We start from the raw sequence: 24342 nt of genomic DNA, 5'->3' as shown, positions 1-24342 counted from the left end.
GCTATTGTATCATATTGTATTGTATTGCATGTGCAACGTGTGACTTGCTACCTTTTTAAAGTCCTACTGCTTGGTAAAATGTAAACTTATTTTCAGTGGGAAGTTCTAAGGTACTTCCGAATGAGACCTTTTCCCATAGCTGATTTTGCCTTTACCGCTGTGCTACTTTGTCTGTTCAACATAAGGTCAGAAACTGATATTTATGATGGGAGATAGTAGATATAATATTTTTAAACTTTGTCTTTCATAACCACTCAGCTACACTCAAAACAGTTAAAAATTGCATTAAGCAAATTCCAAAATTGAATAATTCTAGTACATAAATTGAAGCTTAGAAACTGTGTAAAAGCTGTGGGCTTAGCATGGAAGCACTTATACCCTATTGAACTTCATCTCTGCTATGGATAGCATGTGAATAAATTTTGATATTTGTATTGAACTGCACAGCAGTGATATAGGATATAATTTTTAAATACTGTGGTATATCTCTCTTTTTCTAACGTAATTGTTTCTTGAGGCATGTGTGAACTTTTATTCACTGGGCACATACCTAGAATGTATGTTATTTAAAATTATTGTTTTATGACCAAAGTGAACACAAATATCACATGCTAAAAAAGCTGTTCACGTAAAGGCATGAACCTTACATCAGTACCTGGTGGGACTACTTGCATGCTTAATTTTAAGTGCATGCATTAAGTCTTGAAAAACAAGTGCCTTACTGTCAGAAATATATTAATAAGGTAACACAAAGAGGTTTGTTGCTGACTTTACTTACCATGAGAATATTTGGAATGTTTCTAATACAAGGTAAAGAAAATTTGTTATGCAGTTTTTGGTATATTTAACAAATTTTTATTCTCTTTCTACTTGTGTTTTTCTGGAACTGTTTACTATGGAAGCTGTGTCAGTGGAGTTAGACGTTCTTTCCAGTTACTGCCATATTTACCTTGAAAATCCCCAATCTTGTCATATAAAAAATAATTAGTCCTTATCACAGGCTCCTTGTATGTCTTGGTGTTAATATAGTCAGACATTTCCCACTGAACACCCCAGTCCTGCAAGATGCATCACCTTGACTGAATTAATTGGAGTTCTGTGAAGGATTGATGCTGCTGGGCCTGGCTCTATGAGCCTTTTTGTGTGCAGAAATGATCCAATGCCTGCGCTGGGTGATGTGAATTAATGAGGTCTGGATAAGCAATGGTTGAAATAGAAACACCGTGGCAATGCAATTCTAAATTAAAGTGATTCCAAACAATGCCAAAACTATTAGATGTCAGTGCAACCATGCCATGTCGATTAATTTGCTTTCATGTATACCCAGTGTGTCCTATTGTGCATCATACAGCTCCATCGTGCCTCTTCATTCAGTCCTTCTCCTGTGCTCCTCTCCCCTGTGCTAGCAGTAGGGTGGGATGTGCCTGGGAACAGGCTGAATTCACTGTTCTTGCCCTCGATGATGCCATTCTTCCCTTCCTCCAGCAAAATGGAAGAGAAGAATTGCGTTGCATTGCATGTGGATTCGATGGGCCCTCAGAAAGGAACAGGTGAGGGGTCCTAGCATCATGATGGGCTACTGTGTCCATGAAAGGAGTGGAGTCCCTTATGGACAGGCTCCAGTCCCTCAGTCAGATCAAAACTGTGTGGGGAAAGTGGTTGGTGAGTAATGAGAGAGGAATCTCTTTTCCCTGAAGTATCACTGAGTTTGTGTACTGTAGACTCAACAGTGTCACGACACTTATCATGACGCTTAATGACACCGTGGTAATTTTTTTGGATGTGATAGCACCATGTAAGATCTATGTGCAAAGTCCTATTGCTGGTCGGCACAGGTCCAGCAGTGCTTGCTGGTGTGGAGTTACATTTTGGAACTGCTCCTAAGTGTGTAAATTCTTAATCATATCATGTATAACGAGACTCTTCCTTCCACTTTCCCCTTCAGAAAAAACGTGTATTTATGCTGCTTATGATTTATTACTGCATTGTGACTTCTTAAGAGAACAGAATTTACCTGATAAAGGGACACTGAATTTGTGTGAGTGCTCATAACTTCAAACCTTTTCTAAGTACAAAGTAGAATGCATGATGACTGCAGCTGAAACAGAAGAGAAAGCAAATCATTTACTCCCCTTCCCTGCCATTGTTTGTGTGTTTAGTTTCATTTGGCTTCTTTTAGTGCACAAGTCTTTGCTTATGACATTTACCCTTAGGAGGACTGCTTGAGTCCTAATCCCACAAGGTGCACCGTGAGTTCTGGGGCCCACTGGCAAGACTAATTCCAGGGAAGGCACTCGTGGAGCCATTCTCATGTGGAAAAAGTCCATACAGCTCTCTTCTGCAGTGAACGCCGAGTTACCCTGAAAAGGAGCTTTATTACACTGGGGATTTTGTCTCCATTGAGTTTATCTGTTCCTTTGTGCTACTATTCCCCCTGACCCACACCCCCGGCTTTCTTTATTGGAGCAAGGTGAGGGCAAGAGGAGGCGGTGAAAGAGGTTGATATGTCTTTAATATGTTAAAGGGGTACTGATGGGATCACATGTTGCAACTGCCAGTGGTCTTAACAAGTTTCTGAAACTTGCTCTTTTCCATTTTGGTGTCCCTGTAGGAGGGATTGCAGGGTGACCTCCCTTCGTATATAGTTCTGGGAGAGTGTTACTGAACCCTACAGTTACATGTGCATCTTTATGTGCGTTTCATCTGTTGTGGTATCCACTGAAAAGTATTTAAAGTTATCTGGATCTTACCACATCGGGAAGTGAATTCCTCTTTCTATGCAGCTTTGTGTCCCAGGAGGTTAGAGAAGCTCTTCCAAGTGTGCTTCAAATGATACGTTAAAGACATTCCTCCTGATCCTGTAATGTAGAGAAGCTTACAGCCCTGAATGATAACAATGTGTCTTCTGACCAGCTTGTTTAGGCCAATATCTATTTTATTTATCTATGTTGTCCAAGGAGTTTGACAAGGAGGTATGTGATACTGTATTTCCTGGAAGATGGCATGAATTTGCTGCCTAATTTTAGCTTCATTTTTGCTTTTGATCTGTGGAATTGCTGCTGCTTTGGCTATAGAATGGCTTGACGGTACTGAATAGAGGCTGTATGTTTGTATGGCGCCAAACCTAGACTTGGATAAGGCCTCTGGGCACTACTGTGACTGCTAATCGTGCTGTTTTGCTTCAGCTACAACCCAATCTTCAGAAACAGAGCAGCTGATGTTTTATGGTGCTAGATAACTACGGCTAGTAAAACGTAAGGTTGCATATTTTCTGGTGCATTCTCTTTCTGGAAAGTATCTGTATCTCAGTCATTTGCAGGGAGATAAAGAGGTCCTTATAAAAATATTCTATCTTCGATTGCTTTGGAATAAAGCAATTTTGACTGAAGCTTTGTTAAAACACTTAAAGGAACACTGCAAATGCATTTTTCATAACATTTTAAAATAATTTCATGCTATTTACAATACCTCAGAAACGTGCAATTGCAATTATATTCTTTACCAAAAATGTTACTTGGCCTGCACAAAACCCAGTGCGTTAAAGGATGAAATTGCTCATAAGGAGTGGGTTGTTGGCATTTTTCTTTTTCTCTAAAGACGGAAAAAAGGAAACATTTGAGAGAGAGTGGAGAAGTGCATGCATGTACACCAAACTGTGTACATTTAGAGAAGAAACAGAAGACAGAGCTTGTAGGAAGCCTGATCAAATTCCTCTTGTTGGATACTTGTGGAGGTTTTAACCTCAGCTGCTGGATTCCTGTGCTTCTGATATCTTGCATGCCTGGGCAGCCTGCAAGAACTGTTCCTATGCCCACCAGTAAGCTCACTCCTGGGGTCTCCTTGAAGAAAGATCTGCCTTACTCACTGACTTACTCTTGGCCATGTGAAAACTGGAGCCTGGAATTTAGGCTAAGATGACTTTTTTGTGTTCTCTAGATCAACATCTCCATGCCAAAATTGTATCCACTTGGCTTTGGAAGTAGATTTAGGAAGCCTATCTGAGGTGTCCAGGAACAGGCATTGCGACAGCCAGCATGCTGACTAGGGAGCATCTAAGTCAGCCATTTGGAAATAAAAAGATAGGGATCTCCCAGGAGGATCTTCAAGCAGCATCTCTATTTCAGGCAGGGACGCTTGGGGGGTCAGGGGAGTGGGCCAGAACCCAATGCAGTTGCTAGCAATTAGGGTAGCCTGCTAAGTGAGGGAAAGATTTGGATTCTCTGTTGCCAGCAGAGTGGATTTTGCATGAATGATACCTCCACCTGCCGTGGTTTCAGAGGGTTGCTGTGCTTGATGCTTAGTCCAGCTCTGCCAACACACATTAGGTGGGTTGCACGCATGGTTGCTGGGCTGGAGCCAGGAGGGCTGGTCAGTGTGTCTGAAATGTCTGTATGTGATCATCCGGGGCTGCGGCAGTTCTGGATGTGCACCTTGGTGGAACTTCTGGAATCCTAAAAATCTTAAACCGCATGTGCCTTTCTGCTTGTAGACGGATTGGGTTTTGCATCATGCTGTGACTGAGGTAGTGGAGCGTGCTAATGGATCTGACCCTCAGAAGCTGAGCAAAGTGGAGTTTGCAAATACACAAACACACAATTTATTTGGAAAGAGCGCACTGAGATTGGCAGACTTGTGCCTAGACAGACAAAATTTTTAAACATAATTTTTAAATCTTCGTAGTATTATCACTACTTCCATAGTTCTAAGAGGTTACTGGTTCATCTTTGGAGTCCAAGGCTAGGCTGGATCAGGCTTCTGGGACTGGTTCTTTGTCTGTTTTGCCTTCCTAATACTGGACTGATTGTCTCTTTGCTTTGATGCCAGGACTGAACACACGTAGCTGTTCTGTTGGTTGGGTTGGCGTGGGGAGGTACCTGCTTGTATCCTGAACCGCCAGCTCACTGCATTTTTAAAAGCCGGTGGTAGCTATGAAGCTGTGATTCAACTTGGCTAATACTAAACATTCAGTAGCAATACTAGGGTAATATAATGGTGCTGGGGTGAATTAGAGTGGGTAACTGACTTGGCAAAAAGTAACAGAGCTTTTATATATAATTATATATCTATATGAATTGGTTTTGTTTGCTTTAAATCAGATCAGTTCCCTAATATGGTTCACAGGAAAGCAGCATGAAGAGTTATGTGGATGGCATGCCGTAATGTGGCACTGAGCACAGAAATACCTTAAGCTGGAAACCCATGAAGGGTTGTCTTGTATGACAACCATAGGACTATTTACTGCCTTGCATTTATAGGTATTTTTTGCATTTTCCACTGCTCAGCAGAGAAATAAGAAGGAATTGGTTTTTTACCAAAATTAGGTCTGTGCTGGTTTTTGTGGATCAGGTGGTTTGTTCATTGACAGCCCTTCCTGCTTGGCTTGTGATGGGATAACCGTAGAGGTGCTAGGGCTTTTTCCCCTAAATGTAAGAGGCATGGTGCAAGCATGTAGCCTCAGGGATGTAACTGTAGGTTTTGCATAGGCAAAATTGTGAGAATGTCATAGACCTAATTAGTCAATGTACTAATTGACTAATGAATTAATGTACCCACTAGTTATTTAAATGACAGTGGGCAATAGTCAGTTTAAATGTTGAGAAGAAGAAAAGTAAAAAATGGAACTGAAACACCAAGAAAACTTTGACACCATTTTCCTCTTAAACATTTATACTAACCACTTTGAAAGTCTTTTGTCCCATTTTCTCTAGGTAGCCCAGACCAATAGGAACATTTTTAAAAGGAAAACTTTGATGTGAATTTTCCATAGAAGCAGAAATAAAAAATCAGGCTGCCCTTGCAAATGGTTTAGTGTTGTGTTGTTTTTGTTTTTTAAAATATATGACTTGATTGGCTTATTTATGTATTCAAATGTGGACTGACTTTGCTGTAGAAGGAATACCTGCCTCTTGTTTTACAAGTTAATAGTTGTATTTGCCTTAATTAGCCTAGATGGTCTCTACACGTTTTTCTAATAGGGCTGATCAATTGTGGCACACACAGAAGCTGACTGCAGTCTTAGCCTATAGGATTCAGACAGCTGGTGAAACCATAGCACTTTCAGGCTTTTTTTCTCCCTTTAGAAATCTGCGAGAATAAAGGGGAGTGACCTTCGTGGTGAAGATGATGGAACCTTGCATGCAATGCAATAATCCTCATGATTTTTTTCTTAGATTGGTAGTTTCTGAATTATTGATGGCCCTGTGAATTGTTAAGCACTATGGCATTTTATTAATTATCCATATTAAAATGTATAAAGGTCAAAATGAAAAACCTAGCTACGGAGAAGTTTCATGCATTTGTGTTTTAGGTTACTGTTACCTTTATGACTATGACCTCCACGTCACCTGTCTTGCTCCCTACCAGCCAGTCCATGGCAGCATAAATAATGTTGGTGCTTTGTTCATCCCTTCAGCAGGAGACCCAATCTCAAAGGCTTTGGACCAGAGCTGGAGGGAGGTTTATATCCCTCTGGGAAGAGGCACCTTGGACCTTTTGTGGGAGTCATCATTGTGTTTTGTTTTTTAACGCAGATATCATATTTGGAAAACTTACCCAGTTTGAGTTTATTCTATTAAACAGTACTACTGCAACTTGTGATTGCTTTAGTTATTCTAAAATGTTTCCATTCTTAAGTGACACATCTTTCTTTACTCTCCACGTCTCCTGTCTGTGGGATAGAGTCTTTTTGTCCCCACAGCAGCCTTTCTTATGCCTGACAGTTTGTGTTCCTTCTCAAGCACCATTGCTTGAGTTTACTGAATTTAAATGTAGGCTTTTTGGAGGATCTGGGACTTGCCATCAATTAGAGCTTCATTTAGTTTTATATAGGGCATAGTTACACCACGGTGTTTGCTGTGGAAGCTGAGAAGGTGAGAATTTTGGTTGTCACCGAAGCTCTCAGTCAACTAGTGTCCGAATAGCCTCTTGTTTTCAGTAGATGGGTGGATTTTCCTATGAGCCTGTCTTGCCTCCTTAGTGTTTCCACATTTTTGGCATTCTTACTGTTAATATTTTAGGTTGCTGTGATTGCAGTGAATAGGACGGATAACCATTCTTGAAACTGTTAATTCTTGCTCCACAAGCTCTCCTTATGACAGGTGCAGACTTCCCAGCCATATTAGTGCTGTATGAATTATTACTACTTCTCTTTTATTAAAAATAGATTCAAATAGTGAAAAAATGTTAATACTTCATCTTATTGCATACTGCTAGATTAATTAAATTTGATGTAATGTGGAAAGAAACGCACAGACATATTCAGATATGTAGGATCACCTTTTTTGTGAAGCTCAGTGCTTCACAGAAAGCAGATAAAGCGTGTACTGCTCTATCATCTCTTTCAAGTATGAGAGTCAGGAACATCTGACAGCAAAACAGGTTGATCAGGGAGCCAAATGGTTAATAATGTGTTGTAAATTGAAGAAAAGTCTTTCAGAAACTGACCTTTTTAAAGCACATTAAATGCTTTTTGACCCAGAATATCTTATTTTCTAAAAGTTGCCAGAATACAGAATTAAATTGACCTGCTAAGGTCTAAGTTTTGGTAAGCCAGCAATAATAATCCTAGAGTTGTAGTTACCTGTAGAGCTATCATTAGGTAATATTGAGATCTACCCACAAATTATACATCTGGAACTTGCTTGTGTCTTCTGTTCTAAACAAAAATATTAAGAAAATTGTTTTACTTGAAGTGTATTAACATGTAGTCTTTAATATTTTCCAATCTTCAGGTTCCACTGTAAATCAATAGCATGTGAAGATAATAGACCTTCAAACTCTTGAAGTCTAGTTTTTAACAATATTTTCATAAGTATAAAAATTTCACAGCTTTTAAAGGCTATTTTTGAAATTATGGGGACCTATCAGAAGAATTATAAATGTGCTTTTTACAACCATGATTTTTATGTCCTTGATGATTAGGGCAATTGAAGAATTGCAAAGAGCAACCCTAATTCCAGAGCTAGAATATGGAAGAAGGTGTTATGTAGCTAGATGACCATAGTTATTAGCCAGCCTTATAAACAGGTAGAAGGCGGCTTTTTTTTCCTTTCTCCTTCAGATGCTGTTACGTGATTAGTGTTATGGAGTATTAAAACCTTGGCTGTTGAGCTGAACAGCTGTTGAGCAAATTTAAAACATAACATTTCTGAGCAGTTATGGAACCTCACAGGAAGGGAAGCATAGGGGATCAAAGTTGGAATATCTGTGATATAGATGAACAATTTTTTCTTAAACTGAAAACTTTCGAAAAAGGTCAAGAACAGCGATTTGATGTATTTGAATTCCATTCATTACTTCCTCAATAGAGTTATTCTTTCTCTCTCTCCATTTGTGTCACTGGGATCTTGTTGGTACTTCCTTCATAATTGAAATTGATTTACTGGAGTTCAAATTGTTGTGTAAAATGCCATTGACCACAGATTTTTCCAGCTTCATGCACAATTTTCTATTTATATTTTCGCATATTTCGGTTTCTGTAGGTGAATACTACCTCATCTTTATTCACTGAAGATTTAAAAATGTTATTTCCTGGAGCCAACCTTCATTTCTATCTGAGAAGATAAGTTTAAACTTATCAGAAAATGGAAGGTTCAAAGAAGGTTCCTTGGCAGGTTGGAGTCTTTTTTTAGTGCTGACTTTGCAAGGACATGAGGAGAGAACAACAACTCGCACTCTCTGTTCTTTGTTTTTCTTTCTGGTGTTGTGTGCCTTGAAAGATGTCTGTAGATTTCAGAATATGGAGTCATAGAAGGGCACACGTTTCTCTGCCTTCTTCCTGATAGCGTTTGCATACTGCCTAAAAGTGCACTTAGCCAACAGGGGAGGATGCTTTCACAGGGGTGATCCTGAGCCAAATGCCAATCATCCAGCCAGTAGGACGAAGAAATTTTAATTTTCTTCATATTTAAGTTGCTGTTTCTTATCCCAACTTCCCTGAACTCTCTCAGCCAATAGAACCATCACTTATTCGGGGTTTTGGGGTTTTGCCTCAGTCAATGGATATTTAATTCTGGGAAGTCAGCAAATGTGCCCACTTCATCTAAGCAAAGCAGTAAATTACAGTAGTTTTTAAGGAATAAATTAGAGCAAATTATTCAGTGTTGGAGTAGCTTGAGCGGCATCTGACTACATCTTTCATCAAAGACTGATAGGTGTTAATCAAAATGCAGGTAACATCTCCAAAACATAAAAGGCCGTCAGCAGGATCATGACACAAAGATTCCATGTCTGTGCATGTGACTCTGGTTTGGAGATCTGTGTTCAAACGTGTGCACACATGGTTTCCTACAGAGAAAGGAGATCTGCCTTAATGCTTCTTCCTACTTTTGCATGTTTGTGGTGTTGCTTTGCAGTGTTTCTGCAGTTCTTTTAAGCCAGGTGTCCAATACAGGTTCTTAGTCGAGTCTCTGGTCTGGTGTGTGATGTTATGTTGTGGGAGAGAGACTGGGATGTTGTCCTGTATCAGTAGCAGGGCGGGAGGCTCCCTACTTAAAGGACTTAATTGAAAGGTACGTTCTGCAGTAGCAGTCGAACATTATCATCTATCCTTTGTTACGTGACTTCCCTGTCACATCCATCCATCGCATGACCTGATGCCTAGGTCTGATTTTAGGATAGAAGAAAAGAGGTCTGAAAATTAATATTACTGAACAAACAGCAGGCTATTAGCTATTATTGTCATCTTTCTGTGCCTTGGAAATACGACCTATTTCCACTCTTCCCTGGATTCTTGGCTACTAAAACCTCTTGGTCACGTATTTTATTATTGTAGGTCTTTATCATGTTTGACAACTACTGTTTGATGGAACATCAGTGATTTAACAGATCTTTGGCAGAAGAAACCTTTAAGTGAGGCACTGAGTATGAAAAGCCATTAGAAAAAACGCAGTATGTAAAAATACCGTGTCTGGCTGATTCCTGCTCTCAGCCCATTGTGCAGTCTGAATCTGACTAGAGAAATCTTCACGTGTTTAGGGGAAGAAATTTTTGAATAATTTCACATTTCCATTAAAATAGTTTTTGTCACTGACATCAAGTCAGCCTTCCTCCTTCCTGTCACTTCACCTGTCTAACGCTGCTTGCCATTGTGTGTCAGTCTAACTGGAAACTACTTTGTAAAGATCATGAATTAGTCCCATGTTGATGCTGTTCAAAAGGAAGAAAAACATGGCAACAACAAACTTTCTACAATTGCTTTTACTCTGTTCACACGCCCAAATCAGTTACTTGGTCTGCATCTTTTCTTTCAAGACTGACTGGTGTGAAGCGGTGTGTTCAGTCTTTTCTGCATTGTGAATGTTGTACTACAAAAGTTTTAGGCTTCTCTTCTCACAGTAAGGAATAGTGACTGTAAACCTCTTGCACTTTGCTTTTGGTGTAACCTGTAGATTCAGAGTCTCAGTTATGAGACTAGCCCAAACCAGAATACTTAATTCTCAAGTGTGTAATCATTCAACCCAAATACTGTATAATTAAAATAGCACTTAATAGTTCCTTATTCTGTGTGCCATTGACAAGTTAAGGATGGTAAACTGTCTTTTTCCCTTTTCCCTGTGGATGCGTGGGGAGGGAAAGAGGACACTGAACTTTTGAAAATGATCGGAGCAGCTTAGCAAAGTGCGCACAAAAGACTGTCAAATACACTGTTTTCCTTCGGTGTTTTTAGAAAGTTTTATACAGAATATGTGTCTACAATTCTTTTGGCTTTGAAAACCTGGGGGTACTTTGTGTTATGTGTGACCCACAGTTTGATTAAGCAAAGGGATATATAATGAAAACTAGTATGAGGTCTCCTGGCTTTTCTGTTCAGTTTGAAGGCTTCCTGGGCTGGCACTGGTTGTGAAAGCTGTGAGGAGTAACCACTCGTTGATCACCCAGCGTTTTCACGAGGCAAAGCATTAATTTTTTCCATTTCCAAGGGGTGGATCAACTGGTCAGAAAGAAGGTTTTGGAATTTTATGACGTTTTTGACAGTTGATGACAAAAAGGGAATTACGTTGTCAGCTGATACCAGTAGCATACCATGGGATGTTAGATGTAGTGCTCTGAATTCATGGGGTGATGTCAGAGTGCTGACATCTACCCAAGTGTCCAGGGAACAAAATGAAAGGACTCCTGGTTAATAAGCCATTTAAAGAATAGTGCTAGAATTTCTCTAGTATCTTAAACGCAGCTCTGTGTTTGGTTAATCTGGCATTTTTAGATTTTAGTTTAACTGCAGTGCCCTCAGAGAAATTGGAAATCCTGTTCTTGGCAAATAAAAATGATTTAATTCTGTTTTCCTCTCTGCTGAACATGCCTGCCTGAAAGTAATTTTAGGGTTTTTTTTTAATATCTATCTTTAAGTCAGAACGCTTAGTTGGTGTCCTGGTTTGAGGACATCATCATCGTTTCCACTGCAACCAAACGATCTCATAAAAATATTCCAAGAGCTATGCAGCAGAAGTAAATTTGGTGTTTTAATGGAACACTTATTGCTTTATGCAAATATATGTAATAAAATAGGCTCACAGATAAGAAGCCAAAATTATTCAAGCTAAAATCAGAATAGTTTCTAATTAAAATGTATTAAAATGCTGGAAATGTTTCCGCAGTTTCTTGAGGAGACGAGAAGTTTTTAATTATTGTTGTCAGGTATCTTACAACTTCTGCAAATTATAGAGAGTTATTGTGAACTCTTTAACAATTTTGACTGAGGTGCAGCAAGTCACTGGCAGATAAACCTTTAGTATAACAGTCACTGCCTGACAAATAATTTAGGTCTTCATTGGATTATTTGATATTCTCACATGAAACTGCAAATTATTTCCAAGTACCCTCTTCGATAGCATCAGCTTTCTGGTCCTTAGCAAGAATGAAGGTCACATGCCCACAGTGGCCTGTGGCAACTGTAATCTGCTGATATTTAAGCACTGAGCATTTGTTCATCATTAATACTGAAGATAAGAATTGTACAATAAAATGTTAAACTGCCTCTACTTTGTAATTGCCCTGTCTTCAGGGGGATGATCTAATAACTTAAAACTGAAACCCATATGATGGAAGTTGGACAAACGGTGACACCATTCCTTGCAGGCAGAAGAGAGTGTGTTGGCAAACTCATGTTTTGGCATATGTATTTTGAGATGACAGGTAAAGATCTTTAAGGGAGAGACATATCTTTTGTTATTTGAAAGTCCAGGTTTTCCAGAGTCAGAGGTTGACTAGTATGTTTATCTGGGAAAGGTGGGTGGTTACTGTGCCTCTTTCAGCTGTCACAGAACATGGGCGTGCTCCCCATGACCCAATACATTACTGTGCTGAGTGCTGTACAGACAAAAAAGAAAGGAAAAAAAGAACCTATGTGGGTTTTTTTTTTTCTTATTGTTTCAAGTAGCACAGTGTTATTATTTGCCCAAGTATGTGTTGGAATGCTGCTCTTATTTTTGTTGGCTATGAGGAAGGGTTCCTGACTGCAGGACTTTAAGATTTTCTTTGAGTCTCATCATTTAGAGCCTTTAATAAGTTTGCTTTGTGTGTATGATGCTGTTTCCATTGTGCAGTTGTCTTTTGTTCTTTTTAAGGTTGTAGAATTGGATCCATGCACACATAGGGATTCATACCCACTCCCACACCCTTCCCAGTTCTCTGAGCTGCTGAGGTGTAGCATTTTGAATAGAGTTGAATAGATGGATTTGATTATAAATAGGATCTTGAAAAGTGAACTTCTGTGTTCAAAGAAGAAAACACAACACCGAAACAAAATACATTTACCTGTCAGTTATTCCTACATAATCCCTGTCACACAATTATTAGTCAAGACGTGTAATGTATAGGAACTTTTCTCTAGCACATTTCTTTTACTTGCTCATTCACAAGCATGAAGTCGCAAGTAACAACAGTTACTCTAGCAACAGCTTGAGACAGACCTTTCCACAAGTTTATAGGCACTGATTGCACATCCATATTATATTTTTTTTCCTTATCACAGAATTAGTAGTTATCTAAGCAAATAATTCTGTTAAAATGCCCCTGTATGGCGCTGTTCCAGGTTTGCTTTCTGCTCACTCACTAGAACCTTGTGTCACAGTACAATTTCAATTGTGTTGACATCTGGGAGCAAAAATTATGGAGAAACCTTTTGTAACAGTGTTCAGGGTGTCTATTCCTGCCATTGTATGCTGACTTTGGTTCTGTAATTTATGAAGGTGTCAGATAAAGCATGGGACACTTCTTTTTAGGTCACTGTGTGCACTGTATGGCATCAGGCACAGTGCAGGACTCTCAAGAAGTTCCCTGATGGTGCAGCATCATATCTATTATTTTGAATCTTTTGTTTGTGACTCATCGTGGTAGAAGCACCTGATCATTTGGGCTGTAGAAGCTGCTTTGTGCCAAGCCAGGGACAGAGTGAGCCTTTGGGTGTTGGTGCTAGGAGCCGGGTGAAACCAGGAGTGATTTTCTCTGTTGAGCTGTGAGCTGTTGGGAACCTTGAGCACAATGAGCGTGGGGACCTTGGAGAAGCTCATTAGTAGCTTGTATGTTGCATTCAGCGATGGCTTTTCCAGAGCTCACTGGTGCTCTGCATAGTTATGAGATGATGCTTCCAGAAGGTGCCACCTTGTGAGAACCATGGTGTTAAATGGCCTTCTGTCTGAATTGTGGCTTACCCTTTGCTTAATCCTGCTCCAAATACATATTTTTATGCTAACAATGTTGGGTGACAGGTAAAATTCATGCTAATAGTCTGCCACTTCTCCCTGACAATTTTGGAGCGACAACAGGTATCTAATCTTCTGCTTCCTCCAGGAACTACTTTTGATCTTGCTGTTACACTGGAAAATTTTTCTATCCTTTGCTCCTTTGTGTGAGATGACTATTATCCTGCCAGATGTAAGCCTGAAGTTTATCTCTAGAAGATGAATTGCTAGCACTGGGATGACTGCTTTTGGAAGATGAACATGAGGCAGTTGATGTCTTGAGCTTATGGCCAGTGCACTGGTTGTAGGGTAGCGCTGTTGTAAAAGAACAAGCCCTGGGAGCATCAAAAGGGAAAATCTATAAACTGGACTGGGGTAGCCACCATGTTTTGGCAGATTGACATTCCTAATGCTTAGATATGCCTCCATTTCTGAATGGTGTAAGGAAGCAAAAGGGAGAGCAAAGTAACAGTGTTAGCAGCTATCACCCCGTCCATTTCTGGTGTGCATGAAGTAATGGAAATGTCATTTGACCATTATGACTAGTAGCTCATTTGAATCATAGAATACCGGGTTGGAAGGGACCTCAAGGGTCAACTGGTCCAACCTTTCTTGGCAAAAGCACGGTCTAGACAAGATGGCCCAGCACCATGTCCAGTTGAATCTTGAAAGTGTCCAATGATGGGGAATCCACCACTTCACCGGGGAGATTTTTACAATGGCTGATTGTTCTCATTGTGAAAAATTTGGAAATTAACTTTTTTATTGAAGAACCCCTAATATATCTTATGTATAATTATTGCATTTCTTCATGTAAGTGGTGAGCTCTAGTTTGCTGAGATACATTGGGATATGTTAATATTCCATAATGGCCATAGTAAAGTAGCTTGTTTGTGTATCTTTGGATCACAGACCTGAAGATCATCTGAGTAAAAATGTGTTGTAGAGGAGCTATGAAACAATAGGGAATACTACGTTGAGGAAGAAGGTGGAATGATGCAGTCAGAGTACTGTAGCACTTTGACAGATAGGTAGAGAAAGTCGTTGGAGAGCTGATCTTTTTCTGATAGCAACATGAAAAGTGAAAGAGAAATTTCTGTTTCACAAAGAATTGGTTTCAGATTCAGTTTCTTGCAGTAGTGTAGTGCATCATGTTTTGTTGTAGGAATGACAGCAATTGCATCCTCATCCCAGTCCAGAGGCTGACTACAAACTAATAGTTCAGTTTGCTCCTAACTGCATCTTCTGCTACATGCTTAAAGTTTGGATTGGATAGTATTGGTCACAGTATGATGCTTTTTCCTTTTGTTAAAACTTTTTTCTGACCAATGACAATACCTAACTATTTTTACCAAAGTATCCGGCTAGTTTTATGGTCCTTCTGTTTTCCAGACCTTTAAGTAGGAAAATTGTACGTTGTCTACTTTTTACATAGCATTTATTAGCTACTCATGGAAATTCTCGTAGCAGTTTTCCTTAAGACATATACTGCTGCCACCTTGGTTTCTGTGCCTACTTGGAAGCATTAGACAAACTGGACAAGCATTTTCCCATGTGTATGTAATTGATAACTGTGTGTTGGTCCCCAATCAGTTTGTGTGCAAAACTACTATGGTTTATTGAGAATCTCCTTGCATGAGAACCATCTTATGAATAAACCAGCTGCATTTACTTTGGGACTTTGAAAGTAGGATCAAAGCTAGCAGGTAATTGCCCAATAAAGTAGGTCTGTTAGCTTTGATGCACTTGGGGGAGGTGAGGCGTCCACCTACCATGGTGCAGAAGCTGGACTGGCAATTGCCCGGAGATTTATAATTGTGACAGAGTGAAGATGGATGTGAATAGTTTTGCTTGAGATTTGCTGTCCCTGTTAGCTAGCAAATTTTGTTCTGCTTCACCATTGTGTGGAGTAGACTTGGCACAACTGTCTTGTTTCAGTAGTGTTTATTCTGCAGCTCTGCATACTGAATTAGCCTGTAGGGTCTGAGAAGACTTTGTTGATTAGTGTTAATAACATTTATTTTTCTCAGCTTCACTAGGTGTTATTAGACACGAGAATGCAGTAACTGATACTTAGTCTAGGGTTACACTTCTGCAAAATATAATGTTGGAGTCTGAGGATGAGAACTGTTTTTAGAAAATAAATGTTTTTGTCTCAAGGCTGACTGCGCACAGACTGATCAGACTGAATGTACCTGCTTAGTAGTTACCAGCTTCTCTTACAGTGCTTCTTACCCTAAGCCTTTGGGTAGATATGCCAAATGCCATCTGATTATATCTTCCTAGGAGAAGTACTCTGCTTACCGTGAGGGAGGTCTGGCGAGAAGGTCTTTCTGATCTGCATTCTGTGCCAGCTCCCCTTGCAGTTGTCTGGTTCCCAGCTTGGTGAGTTGGTCCATGTCTTGCTTGCAAACTTCGCCACGGTGGTTGGACTACGTGAGCTGAAAGGTCCCTTCCAACCTAGTAAATTCTATGATTCAATGATGCTGAGTTCTGTGTAGTTCACTTTCCATCGCAGATCACAGGCAAATTCTTTTACATGGGTACTGTCGCGCAGAAGGAGTGGCAGTGCTTTTGCTGAGGTGAATGCTGGGCTAATGAAAAATGGTTTTTGGGCCAACTGAAACAGGAGACAGAGCCCTGGGCAGATGTTGATGCAGAACACTGTTTTAACTTATGATGCTGCGTGTGATGGTAGCAAGTGACCAAGGACAGTTGCTAGGCCAGAAGAATGATTGTGGATGTTTTTGGTAGTATTTGTGTAAAGATGGATGATTCTCATCTAAGTAAGCAAGTCAGTTGTATTAAAATACAAACTGGAGTGTTGCTTTAGCATAATACTTACACAGTATTAATAGATTTCTGGTCCGAATTCAAACCTGGCCAGTGCTTTAACAGGTTTCCCATATTCCAGCCACTCATTTAAACAAGAATGTAAGGTCAAACCCTGGTTTGATCTCCTTTGGAGTTGCACATTTTGAGTGTATATGTATACTTTTAGCCAGAGGGAAGCATTACGATGATCTAATCTGACCTCTTACATAAACTGGGCCACATGTGTTTGAATCTTACAGGTGGACTCAATAACTTGTGATGAAACTAAAGAATACCTCTAGAAGACATGAGGTTTCAATCTTGATTTGAGGTCTTTTAGTGGTGCCAAATACATTGCGTTTTTTAGTCGTGTTTAAGAATGGAAGAACTCTTAAAAAATAATCTTAATTTCAACATGCAGCTAATAGAGCTTGAGATCACTTGTTAGGCCTTTCATCAAAGATCTTGTATGTGCCTGTAGATGGTGTTCTCTAGAATCAAACAGACTGACCTCAGCAGTGCCGGGCAGTGAGGCAGCCTTGCCGCAGCTCCGGTTCTCTACTTGGAGAAGGGCTGCTCTCCAGCATCTTACCTGCTCGGTGTCAGGAGTTCTTAAAGGTGATGTGGTAGAGGGGGACATCTTTACCTCCATCAACTTTCTCCTTCACACTCGAGCTCTTAACTTGAATAAGTTAAACCATGAGGAAGAAGCAATATGAGAGATGTTTGTGGTTTTCTCTTTGGTTAGGACTTGCTGTTGTCCCCATAAACTTTCTGGAATATTGTAGCAATTCCCAAATATTCGTGGATCCCCATCACCTTTCTACTGTATCCAAATGGTGGCCACTAAAGTGATCTTTATCATAAAGGTGAGAAGTTTGGACATTTCATATTTGCCACTAGGTTAATACTATATTGGCATTAATTCTGATTTTCCTACTGCCCTTTTTCTCTCTTGCCCACCCAGATTGTTGTTCTTCTTTACTAGGTGTAGCACGCTCACTACTTGATTAGTTCTTTTTTATCTTTTGATACGATACACCATCTGACAACCTGTTCCTTCTGCCTTGTGTATGACAAATACATTAATGGAGTTGATTTGAAATGTAATATAATTTTCTTTGATTCACAGTGGATTCTGTTTTCTTGCATTGTTATGCAGTTATATTTTTCTGGGAAGAGTCTGTTTGCATTTGTTGTTGAGGGCAGAAGTGAGACAAAACGCAGGTCAGTGTAAATTGAGCGTAAGTCAACAAGGAGAAAAGAGCTTCGCTGGAGAAAATGGGCTGAAATTAAGATCAAGGCGCAAGGGAGTCTAAGGATATGAACAGCTCCAGGGTGCAAATCAACCGTGCGTTACTGTCCCTCCCTTACAGAGCTTTCCCTTTCTCTGTGCACCCTCTGTCTCCCCTTTTCTGAACGTCATTGCAAATGGGAGGGATTTGGCATTTTTAAACACATTTCTTATATTGCCTGTGCTGGCTTGTTCTTCGTATACATTATAATGCACATGTGCACATAGTACATTGGCTAAACCTTTCGAGTATCTACCTTAGGAATGAAAATCCCTGCTGACATTTTCTGTACATTATCCCAGTCTTTTCTGTAGCATGTCTTGACTTTGTTATAATCCTGCACTTTAGTTTCTGTACTCCCTGTTGTCAACTGTTTTTTTAAAAATAAATGTTTGTTGGAGGGCTTTCTTCACTGAACCTTACTTAATAAAAGTTACTGGGTTTGGATTTTTTTTGAAGTGTTAGTGTCTATTACAAAGCATCTCTTTGTAAAGAGCAGTAACAAACGTTATTTCCCTCAGATCTGTTTTATCAAATGCCTCCTCAGGCAACTATAGAGATGTCATGCCTACCAGGTCATAGCTGGTTGTATCTCAGGCTGGTTTTTGTCTTTTTGGAGAGAAGGTACAGTAAAATGGAGAAGTCTTTCCAATAACAGAACACATCACCAAAGCCCAGTTATATATGAGTCAGTAAATATCACCTGCGTTGACTGAAGGAGAAGCAGCTTGTCTCTGTGGGTCGCTTTTCATCAGGCATGCTACCTGTTGGCTTGCAGTCTTGTTGGCATTGGGTTACTTAACCCACCTTCAGCCGCTAACATAACTGGGAACAATTTTCAGCAATAAATTTTGACCTTTTCCAAGAGGGGAATCTGCTAGTAACACCTGTCATCAGGATTCTTGTGTATGTGTGTGCAGCTTCAGCTTTGGCCACAGCTGAGGATGGATGAAAGGCTGAATTAAATACTTCTCTTAGCACTGGTATGGCTGCATTAGCATTGGTCCTCCTGAAGCTGTAATATAACGTAATAGGGGCTCTTTTCCCTAATTGGGATCAAATAGACCTTTCAAAATGGAGATTGGTAGATGACACATGGACAAACCAATTAATGCGGTTTTAACTATCCCTTTCCTCTCCTGTTTCCTGGGAAATGGAAGAATGTGGAAATAGGCTGGGAAATGAGGGAAGCTGTGGTCCCCAGCCACTGCTTGGGCTGCCGGTCTGCAGCACCTCTGTGCATTCATTGACCTGACCAGCTTCAGCCTGTCTTTCAGTGCATGGTTTGAAAGAAACTTGCTGTAAAAAAAAAAAAAAAAAACAACCAACCAAACAAACAAAAAACCCACCAAAATCCCCTCATAATCAAAAGGGGGCTGAAAAAATGGCAGCTGGGCTGTGAGGGCATTTTATCTCCCGAGTTTCTCAAGATTGTTAATGTCAGTGAAAGCAAAGGAAAATGAGTGTTTAAGTTCAGCTTACCAGCATGTACCCTTTTCGTTTGTTCTTTTCATCCCTGTTTTCTTTAGGCTTAGATTTCTGGGACAGTATAAAATTTAAACTGTAAAGTAGATGAAGTGTGACACCGTTTTATTTTTAATAGCTATAGGTGTTTGAAGTGTCTTTTATTTGCATATATGGTGGCAAGATTCTGGACTGCAGCAGTATAGAAATGTTGGGTTTTTTTCTTTCCACAAAGTTCCCAATTGCTCTAGAGTACCAGATTTTTACAACTGGCGTTAAATTAAATCTCCGCTTACTACACAGTGATTACATTTAGGACAGTTTGTACTTCACAAAATGTACATTTTTAGATTCGCAGCTTCGCAATTACACTTTGATTTATTTTTTTTGTTTGCAACTGCCTCCACATGTATTTCTGTGCAGACACAGAATTGGGACTCCAGCTGTGGACTCTTGTCAGTTGAGCCCTAGCATAACTTCAGGTGTGGTTTTCCCCTTTTAAAAAAAAAAAAACTTGTAAAATTTTATAAGAAATCTTATTCATACACTTTTCTTAAAATACTCTGGGGTTTTTTTGGTCTTTTTTTTAATTTTTTTTTTTTTAGATTTTTATACGATCCATTTAAGGTGAGGAAAACTAAAGGTTCTTCATTAAATGTAGGTGTGAGGATATAATGCTGTTGTACAGGCTTACACAGACTCCTACAATTTTCTGCAGTAGTCAAGTGTGTTACTAGAAGTGCACTTGCGCTCACATTCACCTTTACAGTCTATTAGTACTCTGGAGAGTCAAGGAAGTAGGTAGTGGTGTTTTATTGATAATGTTTCTGATGTTTAATCAAAAATCATGTTAATGATTTTACATCTTGCCTTTTGGATGTTTATTCCCCATTGCAGAGATGTTTTCACAAGTTTTTTTGAAAATCCAGGTTTGCTTGCAAAGTAATTTTTTTTTTTTATTAGAAATAGATTGATGTAATGAATTGACTTACCAGTTGATGGTTATTGTTTGGGCAAGCAAGATTTTATCAAAGTGTCCTGAAGAAAGAAAGGGAAACTTTCTGGCAGGTACAGACTGAGGGGATGAATCCACTTACTTTTAAAAGCAGCAAATGGATGTCATGGTATGTCATCAAGGAAAATACTGATAAGCTTACTCCATAGTGATTACAGAATATTTTTTAATTCAGTATTTTGCGAAAAAAAAAAATCAAATTACTTTCGGTTTGTGGTCATAAATGTAACTCAGATTTTAGTTAGAAAAGCCTAGTTGTCTGATCTGCAGAAAAATCTAGATACTGTGCTTTCTGAATTTACCTCATCAAAAAGGTCTACGCTGTAAGTTTAAATAGTTTAAAATGTCAGAAGTAGGAGGTAGAAGTACCAATGAACCAAATAATTACATTGGAATTCAGTCTTTTAGGGAGTTGCTTTCTGGGACAAGTTTGTAAGTCTGAGTATTTTATTCTTGCCATCTATCAGTTGGGGGCTGCATATGGTACTCTGAAATCCTTAGATGAAAGATAGTGGAAGTATGAAAATCTATATGGTAAAGATGGTAGGATGCCGAATCCCAGCAGAGAGGTATGTTGAAAAGATTTGATACTTGAATGTCTTGTTAATGTCTGCTTGTTTAAGAATTGCAGGGTTACAGAGGGGAAGCAGTTACAACAAAAATGTTGAATAACTTAGTGTAAATGTGAAATGAGTAAAATAAGCATGGCCAGCTAAAGCAGTACCTGACTTCTCTAAGGTGAACATCTATTTTCATCACTCGTTCTGTTGTTTAATTCTTCCTTTTAAATGACACTTTGACATCTTTTGTATAAATTATGCATATTAATGTAATTGTATTTACTTGTAGGTGGCTTTAACCAAGAGAGCTGATCCAGCTGAGTTGAAAACAATATTTTTGAAGGTATGTATAAAGTAAATATTTTACTCTTTTTGCTTAAATTTTTCATATCTTTTGCTCCTTTATTGCAGCGTACAACTCTTGATAGTTTTTCTAACCATTAATCATTCACTGTATTATTACCATGTTAGACTTAAATACCATTATCAGAATTGAACAATGCTCACCAAGAAGTCAGATACATTCCTGAGTGATTATTGTATTGACTCAGGAGAAGTATTACTATCTTAGAAAAAAACCGCATTGTTCGTAGAATGTGGTGGGAGTTTCAATATTGTTCCTACACATGGTAAAATGTTCGCGTAGACACCTTGCTGTTAGACCATTTGGTAAATTTTCTTCTCCCATCCTTGCTTCCTTCCTTCCTTCCCCCAAGGTTACCTCTGCTTCTGTAATTTGTAGAAGTGTTGGGAAGATAACCTGGTGAAGTGGTCGCTGTATTTGTAATTTAACTAAAATTCCTTTTGTGTTGGCTTGCTACAGAAGTATGCAAGTAAAGAAATGACTCGTGTACTTGCTTGTATATTTGAGAGAAGTGTGCTTTAGTGTTTTGCTGGAAATTGGCTTTCTTTGACCCATTTCCTAAATTTCAATAACTATTCCTAACTTTCCTAAGATTTATTAGTACAGTGCCTGTATTAGTTTGGTAGTCTGGTATGAAAAATGAGTACAGAAATTGGTGGGTCTATAGAATATATATGAGGTAGGTGCCACAGTGCTACAGGGAGCTGTTATATCTGAATTATTTTTATGAAGGTGTTGAGTGCCTAACAGAGCTCATTGGTTTCCAAGTTCCTCCCTCCACCTTCCCTCTCTCCAGCGTCATGCCCCACTCTCCGTGCACTTCTTTGCATGTTTTCCATTGTCCCTTGTGAGCTATTATTAACAATGTGTGTAGGTGTCACTATGTATATTGCCAGTATTTATAGTTTTATCATATACTGTCAGTATTTATAGCTCTGAAATCAGATTTTCAGTTGAGAAAGCCAGGATTTAACTTATTAAGTCCTGGAACTTGTATTTGTCAGGAGAGCAAAAAAAAAACTCTTGAAAAAGAATTGGATAATGTGATTTTCAGAGGTAAATGCTTGAAGAGCAAGGCAGCGGAAAAGGCAGACAGGGAGTAGACTGCTGACCCAAGGAGATGGTAGCACGGAGGAAGGGAATAAGTAGAGAGAAGCCTGGTCCCTTCTGCAATATGAGGTGGCACCCAGTTGTGTGTGGCGGGGGGGTTGGTTGGTTGATTTGCTGAGAATAGTGTGACAATTGTTTCCTACCTGCCTGTGGGTATTCACCTGTCTTGCATTTCTGAAGATTGTAGCTCCCTCAGCTTTCAGTTGTAGTGGATTGAAAAGGTTGTGGTTGAGCACACTAAATACCATCTCCAACTCCTTTTTCTTCCTTCCCTGCTTCCCCTTCCACTGAAGAGAGGGATCTCAGTGGAGTAGCGAAACATGAGCTAAACATTTTGTACAGTGTAATACAGAAATTGTCGTGCTGCTTACTACAGAGAAGGAAAAAGGATGAGTGAGTACAGTACAACGTTTTGTGCTTTACAGATAAGTGATGTCCAGAGAGTTAATTAAGCTGCTTCAGACGATTGTAAGTGATAAGGCCAGCACAGTTGCTTCTGCACATTGTAGCAGCTTTATTTATAAAATAACTTGTCAGCCATTCTTTCTACTTCAATTAAGAATTAAAAAATATGATTGCCAGGTAGGAATAGTACCCATTGTGTAGAAATAAATACAAAGCTATCCGTTTAAATACAAATGATTACAGTCAACTTTTGGCATATTTAATACATCAAACCTCCAATAAAATGTTTGCAAATCTTATTTAAAATGGGGTTGAACTGGTTAATACTTGACTATCTAAAATGTATGTAAATAAGTTACCAAAAAGCCATTAAGTACTATTGTATAATATCAAATTCTCTGTGGGTATAATTGCCAAGGTGGGGAAAAATACAATTGTAAAGAACCATTTTTTAAACGTCTCTCCTCCAAAACCAATAGAATTGATGTTTTTCTCTTTTTGTTATGATAATTTCCAAGAGTAACTCTACTTTTTCTAAGTCTTCTACCATAACCCCTAAGAGATTAGATTTTAGTCAAAGTGATCAAGCTGACATTTTCCAAGGTCATTTTCTATATGTAGTATAGAGTACGTGATTGGATTTCAAATACACTTGAGTAAATCACAATGACAAGAAACAGGGGGACACTGAAACCTTGTGCTGTTTTCTGTTATTGAGTGCCCTGGCAGGGGGTTAGCCTGGATGAAAAAAATGAAATCTAGAAGCATAGGCTGTCTGACTTATTTGATTTGTTTCTCAATAGCAGCTGTGTTAAAAGTTTCTGAGTCTGGGATTCTGAAAGATTCTGTCTCCCTGCAAATGATTACATTGAAATCAATTGATCTGCTAGTTCTTATAAAAGTATACAATTCAAAATTCCATGCAGTGTATCAGCTAGAAAGCTTGCGTTACAAACAGTGCCTATTGAAACAGGAATCCTTAAATGCTAACCAATATATAGATGCCAAAGCAAGTTATGTTTTGTTTGGGCTCGCTTCTGTGAAGCCTTGTTTCTTAAAGATATTGCTGTACCTGAAGACTGTATTTATATAGCACTAGAAGAAAATAATCTACTTACTGTTACACTTTGGCATCCCTCTGAGAGTTATATGCCTACAGCAGGTATAACGGTACTCTGCAGGCATCAGTGTGGCTCTATGAAATGAAGCTTGGGAGTTTCCTTCCCGTAGCAGAGCCGTAGCAATGTAAAACAAAACATGTTTCTTGGAAGTATGCAACAAAATAGGCATCTAATTTATTTATTACTTTAATGTGGATAATGCTCTGTGGGGAGCTGCAACAATGGTTTATCCATCCTACCTTGCCTTCAAACAAAAAAACAAATTAATAGTTGCTTTACTGTTCTCAGCGCACATTTGTTATCCCAAGGCAGACCTGTTTCCCTTAAAGCTAACACATGGTTCTGCAAATGATGCCTGAGATTTTTGCTCTTGATTATTGTCCTTAGCCTTTTTCTTTCCTTAAAAAACATTTTTAGGGTTGATTTCAAATTTACCCTTGTACAGAAAATGAGGGTTTTAAACTTTGAGGGATTACTGAGGAATCAGGGTAAGGGTGGTAACAAAGGCAATTTTG

The 24342-nt window shown here is 39.1% G+C and overlaps 1 protein-coding gene across 3 annotated transcripts in view; it reads left to right on the top strand.

Moving 5' to 3' along the window:
* Positions 1–24342, top strand: part of SLC25A13 (solute carrier family 25 member 13) — a 105322-nt gene that overhangs the window by 3202 nt on the left and 77778 nt on the right. For 2 of the 3 annotated variants that reach the window (XM_063324881.1, XM_063324882.1), the window contains one exon: positions 21117–21170. In XM_063324881.1, the coding sequence (XP_063180951.1) occupies positions 21117–21170 (54 nt within the window). Of the gene's footprint in view, positions 1–1502; positions 1551–21116; positions 21171–24342 lie in introns of those variants that run through there. The other variant, XM_063324880.1, reaches the window with a different exon arrangement.

Source organism: Chroicocephalus ridibundus, chromosome 2 (genome assembly GCF_963924245.1).
Source record: "Chroicocephalus ridibundus chromosome 2, bChrRid1.1, whole genome shotgun sequence".
Lineage (NCBI taxonomy): Eukaryota > Metazoa > Chordata > Aves > Charadriiformes > Laridae > Chroicocephalus > Chroicocephalus ridibundus.
This window is presented reverse-complemented; position numbering and strand designations above follow the sequence as displayed.